Source organism: Festucalex cinctus, chromosome 19 (assembly GCF_051991245.1).
Source record: "Festucalex cinctus isolate MCC-2025b chromosome 19, RoL_Fcin_1.0, whole genome shotgun sequence".
Taxonomy (NCBI): Eukaryota; Metazoa; Chordata; class Actinopteri; order Syngnathiformes; family Syngnathidae; genus Festucalex; species Festucalex cinctus.
Window position 1 is genome coordinate 16946616 of NC_135429.1, and position 18091 is coordinate 16964706.

The window sequence follows — 18091 nt, forward strand, 5'->3', positions numbered from 1 at the left end:
TGCATCCCCATGCATATCTGGTTAGGATGCTCATGGGGACTTCAAATTCACCCCACTTACTCTTGCTAGTCCTCTGGGCCTCCCCTGAAAAGCATGTGAGGATTGGACAAACAGAAATGGATTTAGGGGGGGGGATGCATAATCAGGCAACCTGGGAAAAACGCATTGCCTGGAATTGCATCCCCATGCATATCTGGCTAAGATGCTCATGGGGACATCAAATTCACCCCACTTACTCTTGCTCGTCCCCTGGGCCTCCCCTGAAAAGCATGTGAGGATTGGACAAACAGAAATTGTTTTAGGGGGGGGATGCATAATCAGGCAACCTGGGAAAAACACACTGCCTGGAATTGCATCCCCATGCATCTTTGGTTAGGATGCTCATGGGGACTTCAAATTCACCCCACTTACTCTTAGTAGTCCCCTGGGCCTCCCCTGAAAAGCATGTGAGGATTGGACAAACTGAAATTGTTTTGGGGGGGGATGCATAATCAGGCAACCTGGGAAAAACGCACTGCCTGGAATTGCATCCCCATGCATATCTGGTTAGGATGCTCATGGGGACTTATAGCATGTAGCCTACCTATTGGTCTTTTTGTTTTTGGTAACACTTTATAATAACTACCCGTTATAACTAGTTAATAGACCTTTAGTAAACTGTTAATTAATTAGTTGTTAATGACTTATTAATTAGTTGTTAATGACTTATTAATTAGTTGTTAATGACTTATTAAATGTTTGTTAACTGTTTGTTTAGGTTTTATAATGATGTCTATAAATAGTAAAAATGTCATTATTAAACTGTTAGTTATTGAGCTCTAAATGACTTGTTAACTGTATATTAATCATTCATAACTATATTTAATAAATTAGTCATACATCGTTAACAAGCTATTAGCAAATTACTTACTAATGAATTGTTAAGTATTACTTCATATTTTGTAAAGGTTAATGGGACGTTATTATAAAGTTGCCACTATTCCTCATTTATTACATGTTAGTAAATGTGGAGTAGTTGCAACTTTAGAATAACGTCCCAATAACATAAATAGAGTAATAACTAATATTTAAGTTGTAGATTAACTCACTTCTTTACAGCAGTTGTTAATAGTTTATTAACCATCTACTAATACTATACCAGTGAACCTTTATAGAAGAGCAAATGAGTGGAAAAAGTTCAATGGTATGGAAAATTGATATTTAAAATATCAAATGTTTGTACCTCATTTTTGGTTCACCCACAGGCTTTTTGTGTACTGTATTTGAACAAAGAAACATCACAGATGAAATGTTGAATGTCGTGTTTAATGTATAGTAACACAAGTTCTCGGCGATCACACAGCGTAACAAGAGTGTAAAACAGTAAACCCATGAGGTTTGAACACTTTGTGTACAAAACCAGGTGCCACCAACTCTGGTCCTCAAGGGCACCTGTCCAGCATGTCTTGGATGTTTCCTTCCTCTTAATCCACCTGGTTCAAATGATCAGGATCGTTAACAGGCCTCTGTAGAGCTAGCTGATGAGCTGATCATATGAATCAGCTGTGTTGGAGGAAGGTAACATCCAAAGCATGCTGGATATATTAGCCCTCGAGGACCGGAGTTGGTGACCCCTGTGATAACCCTTGATAATAGAATTTCAGAGGGACATTTAATGTCCATACATCATAGCAATGTCATGGATTATCCGTCCTAACGGCCCTTTGTGATGCTTACGTGCAAGCCACTCATGCCATTCAATAACTCTGAGATGGTCTACCAGTAACTCCTCTGTACGATTCCCCCTGAGTCTCCACACATTTTCCTTAACCGTTCTCCATGCCCTCTCTATGTGCTGAGTATGTGCACCTGTTTGAGCATTGACATATGATACACTGTGATTAACAGTGAAATGGGTGTAACCTAGCTGAGGTAATGCATTGCGATAAGCACGCCACTCATCACTTATTATTGTAGATCCCACTTTAACATGATGAGCTATCAGTGGCACCAGATCTCTTCTTCTTCTTCTCTCAACTAAGCGAAGAACAGGCTTAGCATGTCTTCTCCCTCTCCGGTTCACACCTAGCATCCCGAACACCCACTTCTTCCTCTTCCAGCCACCAGCCATCCGTCCCCGTCCGTACTGTTGAAAACATAAAATATTAGTGTACTGTATTCTTCTTTAAACAAAATGAGTAATCTGTCATTCAATGGTAGTTTGCACTGCAGTGCTTGCTTACCTTTCTTTTATGTCTGAAATGGCTCTCATCAACGGTGACAAACTGATGCCGACCCCCAATGTACTGGCCACTTGCTTGCTGATGTCTGTCCATCGCAGTAGTGCACACATCTCGCAGCTTTTGAGCCATCTTGGACAGGGTTGTTGAGCTTCTAGAAATGTCGTCGTTGATCATGTCCACTTGACGTAGATGTAGGCCTTGTGCAAATCTGATAGAATAGGGCAAATATTATAATGCATTTAAAAAACATATAGAGATTTTGGATTTGATATACTAAGCTCGCATTTACTGCACCGTAAGCTATGAAAATTGTCCACTACTGTTTAGACAAAAACATCTTGTGGAATTTTTTTGTTTTTTTAGAGAGCTCAAGCAACACATTTAGGACTATTATACTTTAGGATATCTGTAAAATTCTATTTCTAATAATAATTGACAGATCCTCTAACTTGAGAGAGCCAATTGCCATTGAGCTTCACAAGGTAGGGTCAGACCCTCATGTTTTTCCACCAGATCTAATGGTGACCAACTCAGCATTAAACATTCAAGAATGCAAGCTGTAAATTACACCTTCTAGCAATATATATCACAAAAGTGAAGTAACTCCAAGCACCTGTTATCATCATGAGTCGACAGATGTGCCATAACATAATCATCACAAGCTTTACAGGATAGGCTCTAATTGCTATTATAACAGCCCAGTTATACAGTGTTTCTATTGAAATGAGCACTTTTCACCACAGACTAAAATCATATACTTATGCCATAGCATACCTGTACACAAAGCGCATCCAGTTGAAGAGTGAGACCTTTGAATTTCTGAATATAGATCTGTGTCTAATTGACCTCTTCAGTTTCCTCCCTCTGTGTTTCTGGCTTTTGCAAACCCTGAAAATACATACAAATAAAGATATGAACGTGACATACGTGGGGAGCATCTAGAGCAGTGATTTTCAAAAACTTTCGTGCCAAGGACCTCGAAATAATGTGTCCCATCTGAAAATATTTCTTGCCAGGAACTGACATAAAATGTGCTAATGTGTTTAATATGTTCCTTAGTGTTGATTTTTTTTTTCAGTATACTGTATATTTTTTTCTGAAAATAGCAGATCTATAAACTCTACACAAAATGAAGTGTTCTTGTGATTATATTCTTGTAGATTACTGTAGTAATAGTCGTAACAGTTGTAGTAGTACTAGGAGTGCAATTGTGTATTTGTAGACTAGCGCTAAGGTAAATCAATATATATTGCTCACTCTTATTAGCTCACAATTAATTTTCACTAGAATAATGAACCAAAATATCCATGTATGTTGTCATTTCATGCAATACAAATGTACATACCATGCATAGTTGTCCACACAAACCGATTCCTTGAATTTCATCCTGAGTTTGCATTTTTGGCATTTCATCTGTCTTCTTAGAAGCCTTTTCTTCTGCATCCATTTGATTAATTCTCTGTGTCTTCTTTTAGATTTAGTTCTGCCTTCAATAAGCTCTCTTAGCTCAGTGGCTAAACCTGGCATGGCTACCTGCAATATGACTTTAGCGCCTACGTATGTTCAAATCCTCTGTTCTTTCCGCATACAAGTGTCCCAAATCCGCGTTACCATAGCTCCCGCCAGATCGTTCTTTTCCCTCCAACGAAATACAATCGTGCTATTGGTCGAAACAAGCCAATCATAATTGTAACAGGCTCCTACTTCATGTTGGTTGGTTGTCAATCACCTCGCACCACTGGTGAGTGACAGTCGAGGTAGACACGCCCATCCTTCGTGGCTTCTGGCTTCACTCAACGCAGCAAGTTCATTTTGGCGGCTGCAGCTAGCATTAGCATCGATTTCCAACAATGAACACACGGTCCGGTAAAATGTTTGATAGCTGTGTTCCAAACAATGATACACAAAATACTGAGATACATCCAGGTACTGCCGGGAGAAAGAGAAAGAAGTCAACAGCTGGCACTTCCAGTAAAAAGACAACTTCAGCCGTGGGATACGTACACATGGACAACAGCAATGACGGTAAACATACTATCTGCGAGTTATATTTTCGTTAAAGATGTTTGATCAGATAGCATAAATTTGTGCTATATAATACAACCAGATTAGTGAACTGTCCAATGTTTAATTTGTTGTTTATGTTTGAGTGCGCACGAACGAATTGTGTGTCTAAAAAGAAGGTACAATTAGTCTCCCTATGAGTTGTAAAACTTGCTGTAGGCGTACAGTTTGTCGAATGGTTTATTTTTGAAAAGTAACACAGGCTGCATACAACCTATAGACCATTCCAGACCCTTCCTTTGTCATGTTTTTTTGTTTTGTTTATTTTTTGTTTGTTTTTTTACCCAAACTGGTCTAGCTGAAAAATGCCCAGAATAACTGAATTGGCTGTAAAACAGTCAAACAAGAACTATCATACTGCTGTGATTGTATGCATCAAAAGTTTGATTCAAGTGTTAGGCAAAACTTAACATAAAAATATCAAGATATTCCAAAAGGCCATATTGCCGAGCTCTATGTATATATACAGCATGTATATATAATAATAGTCTATAATAATAACAATAGTCTTCTTCTTAATATTAATAGTTTATTCAAATACACTGTACATACATATCTATTCATGTATTGGTGATGGGTGATGATGATGTTCAGTTATTCAAAGATCGAGTGCAGATATCTATTGCCAGATACTCATTGTGTTTTACATTCACCTGGCTTTTATGATTAGAGATGTTTTCATTTAATATCCTATCATTCCAGATTCGGAGGCAACGGCTCCAACATTATTTTTAGTTAAGGAGAACCAGCGGAAGCTCTGTGAGGCCAAGAAGCAGCACACAGTCACAGAAAAAATCTGTGAAGACTCCCTCCGCCAAAATGCTGGTCAAAGTAAGTAGTCCTAACACTTTCTTGGGAAAACATGTTTGTTCATCTGAAAATGATACTTGGAAACTAAAAACCTAATAAATAATGTTGATAAGAATATACACAATACGTAGGTTGAATTGTGTCATTATACGAAGTAGTGCATTTAGTATTGTATTTTCTATTATGTTGTAGATGCAGATGATGGTGGGACAATTGACACATCTTCCTCAGCCAGCTCTTCTCCTGCTTCCTTCTCTATGTCCTCCACTCCATCCAACTCCTCTTTATCCAGCTCCTCATCTTCATCATCTGATTCTTCCGATTCAGACAACAAATTGAAGAAAAGACGTAAGAAGAAAAAGAAGCACCACCACCAGAGACGTAAGAAAAAGGACAAGAGGAAGAAAAAAAAGAAGAAAAAAAGACATGGCAAGCAGAGAGGTAGGCCTAAATGTAAAGAGAGGAAAGCAAAACGCCTGCTACCCTCATGTGTGTCAGGCAGGCCTGTACAAAAGTCAAAATTGAATTGAGAATGACGCCTAGTTTTGAATTCAGTCCTTGAATTTAAATTGAGGTGGCAAACAGAAAACAGAATTGTGATTCAAATTCAAATTGCAGGAAGTAGAACTGAAATTCCATGAAATTCAAAGAAAGTCATGGTATTTAGCAATGACGCTTTATATAGTATATAAGACAAATATTATTGTAAGGACTTTATCTACACAAGACTTAATTATAGTGAATAATAAAGTGTAGTAACTGTTTTCATTAACATTAAATGTGGACTCGGATAAAACGGATCATCAAAATTGTAAAAACCTTGACATAGTTTATGATGGTAGTACATCACTTCATTTCCCAAAATACCTTACTTTATCTAAGCCTTTAAAGCAGGGGTGTCAAACTCATGTTAGCTCAGGGGGCATATGGAGGCAAATATATTATCAAGTGGGCCGCATCGAGAAAATAACTTAAAACAATTGCCGTCATTTATACGCAGATTTTCGTGGACCAGCCCTAAATTACGGAGCTCAACTGTAATCATATTGTTCCGAAAAATAACATGAATGCAAATGGAACGCGAACACTTACTAACACAATACGTTCCAGACGTGTGAAATAGACCTGTTTTGCATGTATATTGTTCCCAGAATGCATTGCATGGCGTAGTTAATGATGTTATAAGAATGTTAATCGTTGTCATATATATTTGTGTTCCCAGTAATTGAATTTGTGTCGTATTTAACACATTTATCTTGGTGTATGATTACAAAAATAATAATAATTAAACAAACTGTAGTTTAAGTTGTGTGTAAAATAATTACATCAAGGACGATTCCCATAACAAGTTGCATTGCTCATCTGAGGACTGCTTGTGAAATTACAAATCTATATGTTTTGATTGTGGCCGGCTGATAAATTAACCCGACATTACAATTATTATTTTTTTCTTCTAACTTTACAAAATTATCTTGCGGGCCAGATTAAACCCATTTGCAGGCCTGATCCGGATCGCGGGCCGTATGTTTGACACCAGTGCTTTAAAGGGATACTTTACACATTTTCCAATTTTCATCAGTAAAAAGTTATTTTGTTTATAATAGATTTGATAACTTAATTACATGAAAAAATCATGTACAATTTACAGCTTTAAAAGGGCATTTTGGCACCTGCTGTCAACTGAAAATGACATCGCATGTGTTGAGGGACTTACCTAATGTTTACCAGTTGAGCAGTGATTGGTTGTTACCTGGGCCCTCAGCACGTGTGATGTCATTTTCAGCCGACAGCAGGTGGCAAAATGCCCTTTTAAAGGTGTTAATTGAACATGGAAAAATAATTAAGTTTTTACTTTTTACCTGATGAAAATTGGAAAATGTGTAAAGTATCCCTTTCAATGACGGCTCAAACATTTTGGACATTTTGTTTGGAACACACTAGTGGAATATACTCATTCTCACTGATATGTGATGAGAATTGGTTTCTCTGAATTGCATTAAATGAAGTTACACTTCCTGTAATTCAAATTCAGTCGAACATCATCTGGGGTGGATTTAAATTCACATTGTAATTCATTTATTGAATGTAACTGAAATCTGCCAGGCATGTAGACATCACCTAGTCTATCTGTATTCCAAGTGCTTTGTTGGCGTAAGCATTAAAATACAGTGTTGACTAAGCAAATAACAGCAATACAGACGATAAATAAAAACAAACCAAAAAATAACATCACATTATCTCTCTGTCTGTCTGTATCTGTCTGTCTCTGTGTGTAAACTTTATTTTCCAAAATGTATTTTCTGATGGGTTCACTCTCTTGGACCCTGCAATTACTCGGTGCTCATGTAATCTTCATTACTTTTTCAACCACTTTGCTTCTGTATGTGATTCCCTGTGTTTATTCACTACTTGTATGTTTTTTATACTTAACTAAATTTCTGTTATTTTCAGCACGTCATCCTGAAGAGGTCGTCAGGAGATACAAGAAAGTCCTTAAGGCTTACAAGAAAGATAGAAAGCTGAGTGTGGCATATCGAAAGGTCGGTGTTGACCGAAACACCATCGTCGCCAATGCACCCATCTGTGAGCTGGCTGTTGTGGCCCGGAAGAAATACAAGGAGTTGCTGATTGCTCATACACCACAGCAACGACTACAGGACTTTGCAAAAAAATGCCTCAAAGTGTTGAATGATGACCCAAACCTTTTGAGGGATGTTGAATACCAAAAGAAAAAGGGGAAACTGATTCCTCTGTCTAAGAAAGCTTAGGTGATGTTTAGCTGTGGGATGGTGCCTTAGAGCAGTTTGGTTGTAGCTGTGTCGCTAAATAAAGTATAGAGCATCCAAGTTGTGCTACAATATGTTCACGTCAAAAATGCCAAAGGCTTGATTTTGATTTTTGTTTTCATGTCCTGCACAAAAAGAGTCCAAACCGGAATGGGTTTGCATGGGATGCCTGGGTTTATTACTGTTTTATACTCAAGTTATGCTATGTGATGGCTCAGTGTGTATTTTATGACACATTAAAAACCCAATGTTCAACATTTCTGTGGTGTGTCATTGGTCAAATGTACACAGAAAAGCGTATCTGTAGAACAAGGCATTGTAATTTTATATTTTAAATTTCACCTCCAAATTCTGTACTTTGTTCCACCTGTTGTTTGACAAGGTTTCACAGGTATTAGTAGATGCTTAACATCTTATATGTAAAGAATTAGCTAATATATAAGTTAAGTATTAGTAAGTAGGTAATTTATACTATTGGGATGTTATTGTAAAGTTGCAACTGTTCCTCATTTACTAACAGTTAATAAATGAGGAATAGCTACCACTTTATAATAGCGTCCTAATAACATATATAAACTATTAACTGATACTTAACAAGTCATTAGTAAGTAATTTACTAATAGTTTGTTAACTTAGTCTTACTAATTTCTAATATATAGTTACAAATGATTAATATACAGTTAACAAGTCATTTATAACTCAATAACTAACAGTTTAATAATGACATATTAACTGTTTATAGTGATTAGTATAAATTCTTAACAAACAGTTAACAAACATTTAATAAGTCATTAACAACTCATTAATTAACAATCAACTAATGGTCTATGAACTACTTATAACGGATAGTTATTATAAAGTGTTACCTTGTTTTTTGTTTTTAATGACAACGTATCAATCTGCGATGGGTGATGCAGTCACAGTAAACAGATTGATTGCTAGGTAAGTTTTCTCATTTGTTTCAGTATTTACTTTTTAAAAAGAATATTACAACACTCTTTTATACATTTTTTCAAATGATGCATTTGATTGTCTATCCTTTAACCAATTGGTTCTCAACCTTTTTTCATTTATGTAACCACAGTGTAAGTATTTTTTTTTCTTCCAGCTATTGCCTACCCCCGAACCACTGCAAAGCATTTTTGGTTGAAAAGCATAAATAATTCAAATAATGTGTTGTTTGATTTATTAAACTTTGGAACTTCATTTAATTAATCTCTTGAATTTTTTGAAAATAAAAATAGTTTACTAAAAAGAAATAACCAATTAAATGAATTATAGATTTATGCACACAAAAATAAATAACTATTCACTGTTTTCCTTTTGGTCAAAGATCTGTTCTCAAAAATAAATACCGGTAACTATCTTAATTTTAAATAAAGTTTTGACATGATTGACAGGTGATGCTCGGTGGGTCGAACCATTCTCTTATGGGGTAGATCAAAATTTTGAAGTCTATGAAGTTGAATAACATTTGTTTTATGAACTTCTATTTTATTGAATTATTTGCATATTTTAGTAATTATTTTTAAAGCATTTTTGCATGGATGCTACTTTTTAATTTTGTTTTTTTAATGTCACGAACCCCCTGGAGTTCTTTCACGTTCCCCAAGGAGAGGCCTATAACCTCATTTCACCAAACAGAGGTCTAGTATTATTATGAAAATGGAGCCTTCACTCTATAACGTAATTCTAACGTACAAAACCAAAGGGCTATATTCGGCGGGCATATCAAAAAAGGAAAAAAGTGAAATTCGTCGAAAGTCCGCAAAATATGACGTGGAAGGTGAGTGGTATTTTCAGAGACTAATTAAAGTCATTTCAAGTAGTACGTCGTTAAAATCTGACGGCCAAATGGCGAAGTTGCCTTGGTTTAGGGTACTCCAAAAAGTAATACGACCAGAAAAGAAAATCATGCACGCATTTTGCGTGTTTCTTTTGACTGTAAGCAGACATAAGTACTATAAATAAACGTCAAAATCAATTAACAGAATGTTCTTCTCTTCACAATTAAGCTTGATTGGAGACAAGAAAAGGTGGAATAATGGAAATGACAGCTAATGCTACTCCCCCAAATGTACAAATAACTTTTCTAATTTCTGTACATGTCCTATACAGGTGAATTTATTCTACACCAGTAATTACGCATGTCTCCTCAAGAAACGGGTGCAAAACACATTGAGCGACATGTGTTGGCACTATAGAGAGCTTTCCAAAACAATATTGGCTGCTGATATGTTCCTTCTGAGATGTTCTCATATTATTTCTGTTGAAACATAAAAGATATAAAAACTTTTAATACATCCCTATAATTTTCCTCTTTAAGACAATACTAGTTATGTTATCAATGATTAAAAATAATTGCAATGGTTATTGCAGCAAATCACACACAATAATCCCTACTTGCAGTAATATTTGCTTTGCCTGTGTGTCCCCACCCCGCTTTCTCACTTGTTCTTTTTTTTTTTTTTTTTTTTTTTAAACCAAGCCACAGTTTTCTCTCTAAATTAATAATAGGATAGAAATTTAAATAGTAAATAGTAAAGTATTTCTAGGAGTTAATATGCTTTCCATTTTCTTTTTCAGGAGAGCATTTGTACTACAAAGCTAAAGCCAGACAAAGCAAAATCAAAGTTGTGTGTGGGTCGGAAGAGGCCAATGATATTTTCATCGACTTTCATGCCAGTGCGACTGGAGCTCACACTGGGCAAAAGAAGACACGGCATGCCATTTGTCAAAGATTTTACTGGCCCGGAATGGCTGCTGATATTGATAAACGGGTAATCCCACAATACTGCAAGCTAATATGCTTTAAATAAAATTCTACGAGATTATTTTACACAGTTATTAGTGCATGTGCTTTTATTTTCACACAGAACATGGAATATCATCAACCACAACCACAATGCTAGCTGATGGCAACATTTTCATGTACATGTGTTCTTTGCAGGTATCACAATGTACAGTTTGCCAGGCCAGCCAGAAAATGATAAAAAAGGAGGTGCAGTATACTCCTATAAAGGTAAACATTCTGTAGATTTATTATACGACATAGCTTATCATCTATGGTTCACAGAAGAATTGCTAAAAAATTGTAATTTGAAACCCAATAGGGAGGTTAATTACTACTTCTGCACAACAGCATGTTAACATATTAAGATAGGGGTTGGCATTTCTTTTTATTTACACAGGCAATTATTTAAATTGTTCCCAAGGATGGTGATCTTAATCTGATTTTCTTTATTATTCTTTTTTAGGTCACACACCCTTTTGAACTTGTGGGCATGGACCTGATTGGAAAACTTAGAAAAAACAAAAAATGGGAATGAATACATTTGTGTAATGATAGATTATTACACAAAATGGCCACAGGCATATCCACTTCCGAACAAAACTGCTGCACAAGTATCGTCTTGCATATTGAAATTTTTTCATCAGTTTGAGGCACCAAAGAGAATATTGACGGGCCAGGGGAAAGAATTTGTGAATGCGGTAAATACTGTATCAACTGTATACTGTAAAACTGTAAAACTTCACGGAGTGCATTTAATTATGTACTGTACACACACACACACACACACCTACACACACACACATATATATATATATATATATATATATATATGTGTGTGTGTGTGTGTGTGTGTGTGTGTGTGTGTGTGTGTGTGTGTATGTATGTATTTCTGTATATGTATATATATATATATAAAATTAATTCACTACTTATGTAATAGAAAAGGTCCAAAATATTCACTATTATTTAGAGTCAATAATCAATTTAATAAATAATTATTAATATATGAATTACACCATTAACTAAGAAATTTTGTGAGACAAAAAAACTAACAGTGTGACGACTCAGCAGAGTCGATGAAAAACAGATCCCAAAAATGCAGGCTCAGAGGAGGAAAACAATCTCGATTTATTCTTTTTGATAGACCGATTGCACAAAGCTTGCTCGCAGGCAAGACAACGAAATTTACAGAGGTGTCCCTGCACACGGGCAAGGGACACGGAAGTAACAAAAAACACTTGCAAAAGGCAAGGACGAATTGGAAAACACAAAACACTTGCAAAAGGCAAGGAACGCGAATGTAACAAAAAGCGCTTGCAACAGCAAGGAGAACTGACATAACCAAAAACGCTTGCAAACGGCAAGGAGAACTAACGTAACCAAAAACACTTGCAAAAAGGCAAGGACTAGAAAAACACAAAACACTTGCGACCGGCAAGGACGACACGAAATGCACACGGGATCAATGAACACGGAAATATCAAACAAAGGCGACGCGGAAACACACACGTGAATAAAACTTAACTGAAGACGACGGCAGATTCGAAAAACTTTACCAATAGGAAAACGCGGAGAACACTTGGACACAATGGTGAGCAAATAATAATCCGACAGCTGTCAGTGCTGTTCGGAGTCCTTTTAAAGCCTTGATTACCAACGCGTTGCAGGTGCGGCGCTGGGGAACGCCCCCCTCGTTACAGGCACTGAAAGAGACAAGCACAACAGGGCTGAGAACCGAACCATGACAGTACCCCCCCCTTAACGGACGCCTCTTGGCGGACCACCTGGTTTCTCCGGGTGTGCTGTATGAAAGGTGGTCAATAATGACGGGTCCAGGATCCAGGAGCGGGGGACCCACTGCCGCTCTTCAGGTCCGTAGCCCTCCCAGTCGACCAGGTACTGGAAGCCCCGGCCCCTGCACCTTGAGTCCAAAATTTCTTTCACAGTGTAGACAGGGTCCCCGTCGACCAATCGGGGAGGAGGCGGAGCTGGTGCAGGTGGATTCAACGGACTAGGAGTCTCTGGCTTGAGGAGGGAAACGTGGAACACTGGATGCACCTTGAGTGAGGGTGGAAGACGGAGCTTTACAGTCACTGGATTGATGACGGTAAGAATCTCGAAGGGACCGATGTAGCGCGGACCCAATTTCTTGGAGCACCCCGCCAGGCGCATGTCCCGGGACGAGAGCCAGACCTTGTCCCCGGGCCGGTAAGTGGGTTCCGGACGCCGCCGCCGATCCGCAATCTCTTTGTTACGGGCTGCTGAGCGGGATAGCGCCGCTCGGGTCTCCCGCCATACCTTGTGGGCCCGCCGTAGGTGGTGCTGAACGGTGGGTAGTTCGATGGAACTCTCCTGAGACGGGAACAGGGGTGGCTGATAGCCGTATGCCGCCCTAAAGGGTGAGTGTCCCGTCGCCGATGATGGCAGAGTGTTCGTGGCGTACTCGATCCAGGAGAGGTGCGAAGACCAGGATTCAGGGTTGTGTAGGCAAACACATCGGAGGGCAGCCTCGAGGTCCTGGTTGGCCCTCTCTGTCTGGCCGTTGGTCTGGGGATGATACCCAGACGACAAACTGGCTGTGGCGCCCAACAGCTTGCAGAACTTCTTCCAGACCTGGGAGATGAATTGTGGTCCACGGTCGGACACCAAGTCCACCGGGATGCCGTGGAGCCTGAATACATGACGGACGAGGAGTTGTGCAGTCTCCCAGGATGACGGCAGTTTGGAGAGGGCAACAAAGTGAGACAGCTTGGAGAACCGGTCGACCACGGTCATGATAACCGTGTTTCCTCTTGACTTAGGAAGGCCGGTGATGAAGTCCAGGGAGACGTGCGACCACGGCCGCGACGGAATGGGTAGCGGCCTTAATAAGCCCATCGGCGGCTGGTGGGAGGCTTTCCCACACGCACAAGCTGTACATGCCTTGATGAATTCAGTAGTGTCTTTTTTCATGTCTGGCCACCAGAATCGCTGGCCGATTAGGGCTAGGGTCCTGTTAATCCCTGGATGACAGGCAACTCGAGAGGTATGCCCCCACCGTAGGACCTCGGCACGCAATTGATTGGGAACAAAGAGTCTCTCGGTCGGGCATTCCGGAGGAATGGCAATTCCTTCCAGCGCGTCCATGACCCTCTTCTCGACCTCCCAACGTACCGCACCCAAGAAACAACGTTCAGGTAAGACCGGTTCCGTCCCGGTCTCAGGAGTGGCAGCATCGTGCATCCGGGACAAGGCATCTGGTTTCTGGTTCCGGGATCCCTGGCGGTAGTCCACGACAAAGTTGAACCTGGTGAACAGCAATGCCCATCGCGCTTGTCGAGAGTTGAGTCTTTTGGCGGACCGAAGGTACGCCAGGTTCTTGTGGTCCGTCAAAACCTTGAACGGCTCCTTGGCGCCCTCCAGCCAGTGTCGCCATTCTTGCAGCGCCAAGACAATCGCCAGCAGTTCCCGATTCCCGACGTCGTAGTTGGCCTCTGCGGGGCTCAGTCGCCGGGAGAAGAAGGCGCAGGGATGGAGCTTCCCGTCTTCTGGCGACCGCTGGGACAGGACCGCCCCCACTCCTGAATCCGATGCGTCAACCTCGACCACAAAAGGCAAATCCGTATTAGAGTGGATGAGTACTGGTGGGTTTACAAACTGCTGTTTTAGTTTCAAAAATGCATTTTCGGCACCAGGTGACCACTTAAAAGGAACCTTGCTCGACGTCAGTTTCGTAAGGGGGGCTGCCCGTGAACTATAATCCTTAATAAAGCGACGATAGAAATTGGCGAATCCCAAAAATCGTTGTAGCTGTTTACGACTTTTGGGACTCGGCCACTCAACCACGGCCTGAGTCTTTACCGGATCTGCTCGTAATTGCCCTCCCTCAACTGCCTGCTTATGACATTTCGAGCCCTGGAATAAAGCTGCAAGTCCACATCTTCGCTTCATCATTCCTTGTGTTCTGACCGACACCCCGAGGGCGAAAAGAGAAATACCCAAATTGAATCAGACCTATACAGTCCAAATTCTTGCCTCCACAACACCGGGTTTCGATTCCCTGATGGGAAGGTGGATGCTTGTGCAATTCACTTTTTGGATACTCAGTTTTCATTGCAAATACAAAGAAAATTGCGCTGTTTCCACCCGGTTTCGATCCAGGGACCTTCCGCTCATAAGGCGAATGTGATCACCACTACACCATGGAAACAGTCATTGGCGTTTATCCTTTTGGCAGGGTTGGCAAACAGCATAGCATTCCTGATTTTAGAGAGAGTTTCCCCTCTACGCCTGTCCAGGTAGCAAAAACCGAGTCCTTTCCTCGTTAGTATAGTGTATAGTATCTCCGCCTGTCACACGGAAGACCGGGGTTTGATTCACCGACGGTGAGGTGGGTGCTTGTGCAATTCACTTTTTGGATACTCAGTTTTCATTGCAAATACAAAGAAAATTGCCCTGTTTCCACCTGGTTTCGAGCCCGGGACCTTCCGCGCATGAGGCGAATGTGATAGCCTCTACACCATGTAAACAGACGCTGGGATTGTCTTTTTTGTCAGGGTTAGCAAACAGCATAGCTTGCTGGCATTCCTGATTTTAGAGACAGTTTCGCCTCTACGCCTATTCAGATAGCAAAAGCAGAGTACTTTCCTCGTTAGTATAGTCGATAGTATCTCCGCCTGTCACGTGAAAGACCGGGGTTCGATTCCCCGACGGGGAGGTGGCTGCTTGTGCAATTTACTTTTTGGCTACTCAGTTTTCTTTGCAAATACAAAGAAAATTGCCCTATTTCCACCTGTTTTCGAACCAGAGACCTTTCGTGCGTGAGGCGAATGTGATAACCACTTCACCAGGGAAACAGTCAGTGGCATTTATCCTGTTGGCAGGGTTGGCAAACAGCATAGCTGCCTGGCTTTCTCAATTTTAGCGACAGTTTCCCCTCTACGCCTGTCCAGGGGCCTCATTTATAAAACTGTGCGTGGTAACCTGCGCAGAAAAGTACGTACGAACGAAACTCAAAACTCACATACGCAGAAAAAAATTGAGATTTATAAAACCATGCGTCTACACACATACGCAAATCTGCACGCAAGTTCCCTTTATAAATGCCACACGATCCCAACCGGTGTGCGCAGCAGATTCCACGCCGTTCCCTGCCCCAAGTCCGCCTATTTCACCCCATATTTGGCAATGGAAAGCAACTCATCTGCGTATTAATAAGCAGCACGTGTTGGCGAACATCAAACCAAAACAATTTGGACGGTCAATGAGAGGCAAGAAAGAAATCTAAAGTCACCATAATGTACTAGAATTTTCGTGTGAACAGTAGGTCCTATAAAAAAAAAAAAAATTAAAAAAAAGATTTTTAAACAAGATGTACACTGAAACCCTCATTTTAGAGGTCGAGTCACGGAAGGCCAATAAAAGCAAGAGGGACGCGAGTCACAACAATGCTGCCACATGGCGCACAGACGCAGATTTTATTTTTTAAATTAGGAAAGCAATAATAATGATCATCCATCCATCCATTTTCTTAACCGCTTACACTTGTATTGTTTTCACTCAGACTTACTAAATTGTCTCTAAATTAGGCGATCAATAGGCCGCCCTCTTATTGTTGATAATATTTCCCATGTGTTGCTTATGGATCTTCATCCAGAATCACGGCTGCGTGGATCGCATTGTGAACGTTTATGACAGACTTTATTGACGCGCGCATTTATTTATTTGAAACGCTATCTCCCTATAGCAAAGATGCTTGCACCAGACTATTTTTCTAGCTATTTTTTCAATCCTTCTTGTCTTGTGCGTTTTATTTAGCCTTTAATGGCAATTGCGTGGCGCGGGCAGGTGAAGTTACTATTGGGGCATATTGTTGCGCGGCGCAATGATGTAATGCGTGCAGTATGTGTCTACATAGTTGTCATTAATATGATTTGTTGCATGAGGCTTTTTCAAGATAGGTGATCAATGAGAGAAAACGAGCGTTTAAAATGTTCATTCGCATGCAGCTTTCCGCCCCACTGCGCGCTTGTGACATCCGAGCAACTCTGGAGCAAAACAAACATTAATATATGTGACCCAACATCCAGCATACATGTCGTTTGAGGAATAGAAATGTACCACAAAACTGATTGTGTCGCTGTTTTCCCCTGTCTCCAGAATGTGCGGATTGCGTACGGTAGGTCCAGACTTGACGTGGTGGTGCGTAAAGTTTCACGTTCAGTGTGTTTTCTATAAATACCACTTTTGGCGCAGAAATGTTCGTACGTAGAGTTTTGGCCTCATTTTGAGCGTACGCAAGCTTTATAAATGAGGCCCCAGGTGAGTAGGGTCTGATTGCAGACCGCAGGCTGGGAACGGAACGCCCACGGAACGGAACGCCCCTAAGCCCTATGCTTGCCGTAAAGCGCAGCTGCTGTCGTAGTCCAGTGTCGTCTGTAGCGAGCGGCCTCTACGTGTTGTAGGAAACAAAATTTAAAAAATGACGAATCGTGAGCAGCAAGTATGTGGATATTATTTTTATTGAATGATTGTAGCACATAGGACGCTAAAACTGGAGGGACACAACCACCGGCAGTTCTGATGAGGTTTGTTGACAGAAAGAAAAAGATTGCTCTTCTGCGAGACCGTCACAAGCTTCATGGGAAACATGTCTACATCAACGAAAACCTCACCAAACGAAATGCTGACATCGCCAAAAAGGCACGACAAATGAGAAAGAATGGACTTATCGAAAGCACGTGGACAAAAGACTGCGTGTCTGTGTGTGTGTGAGCCAGGTTGGTGAAAGACTGAAGAGTGTTTTTCTGAGTAGCTGGTATTGAGCAGGTCATGTTAAGGAAGGAATGTGTGATAGTGGGAATAGTGTCGAAAAAAGATTTGTGAATCACATTGTGAATTGTTTTGTGGGAGGCGTTGCAAGTTGGATGGAGATGTTTAAATTGTTGTGTTTGTGCTTTTGTTCCTTTGATTTAAATTTCTTTTCTTTTGTAGGCTAACTGTTTTTGGGGAGTGGGTAGGAGGAAGAGGATTAGTCGCTGATGTGGATTGTTGGTGTGTAATTTTGATTCTAGGCTTATCCGGTAAACAAAAGAAAAATGTTGACAGTGAAAATAAAAGGGAGAGAGGACAGCTATAGTAAAGGAAGGATAAATAATGTGGAATGTTAGTTGGGTGCCGTTTTGAAGATTTATGAGAGGCTTTGTAGAAATTAAGTAAAATGAAACAAAGATTTGTCCATTGTGGTAGTCTTTTTGATAGATGATTGTCCAAATGGTTTAATTTGATTGTATAAATTAAATTGAAGATGTAAAAAAAATGTGTATTTTTAAATTTTAGATATTGATAGGGTCCAAAATGGGGAATCTTAAGAGTAATATTTGTAACGTAAGTGAGGAATGATATGACGTGAGAGAGAGAGAGAGAGAGAGAGAGAG

General features: G+C 40.1%; 1 protein-coding gene, 2 long non-coding RNA genes and 1 other non-coding gene across 4 annotated transcripts in view; 2 read left to right on the forward strand and 2 right to left on the reverse strand.

Annotated features, from left to right (window-relative positions):
- The window catches only part of LOC144007448 (uncharacterized), a 224785-nt gene that overhangs the window by 123577 nt on the left and 83117 nt on the right, over positions 1-18091 (forward strand). The window lies entirely within an intron of this gene.
- LOC144007522 (uncharacterized) lies at positions 1630-4510 on the reverse strand. Its single transcript, XR_013280200.1, has 4 exons — positions 3568-4510; positions 2997-3110; positions 2223-2430; positions 1630-2125 (listed from the first exon to the last, which is right to left on the reverse strand). It is a non-coding gene; the product is annotated as an uncharacterized LOC144007522 (long non-coding RNA).
- Positions 3024-7971, forward strand: LOC144007521 (uncharacterized). Its single transcript, XM_077507250.1, has 4 exons — positions 3024-4247; positions 4989-5117; positions 5289-5537; positions 7548-7971. The coding sequence occupies exons 1-4, from the start codon at positions 4073-4075 to the stop codon at positions 7862-7864; spliced, it is 870 nt and encodes a 289-aa protein (XP_077363376.1). The 5' UTR covers positions 3024-4072; the 3' UTR covers positions 7865-7971.
- On the reverse strand, positions 14793-14865 carry trnai-uau (transfer RNA isoleucine (anticodon UAU)). The gene has a single exon. It is a non-coding gene; the product is annotated as a tRNA-Ile (tRNA).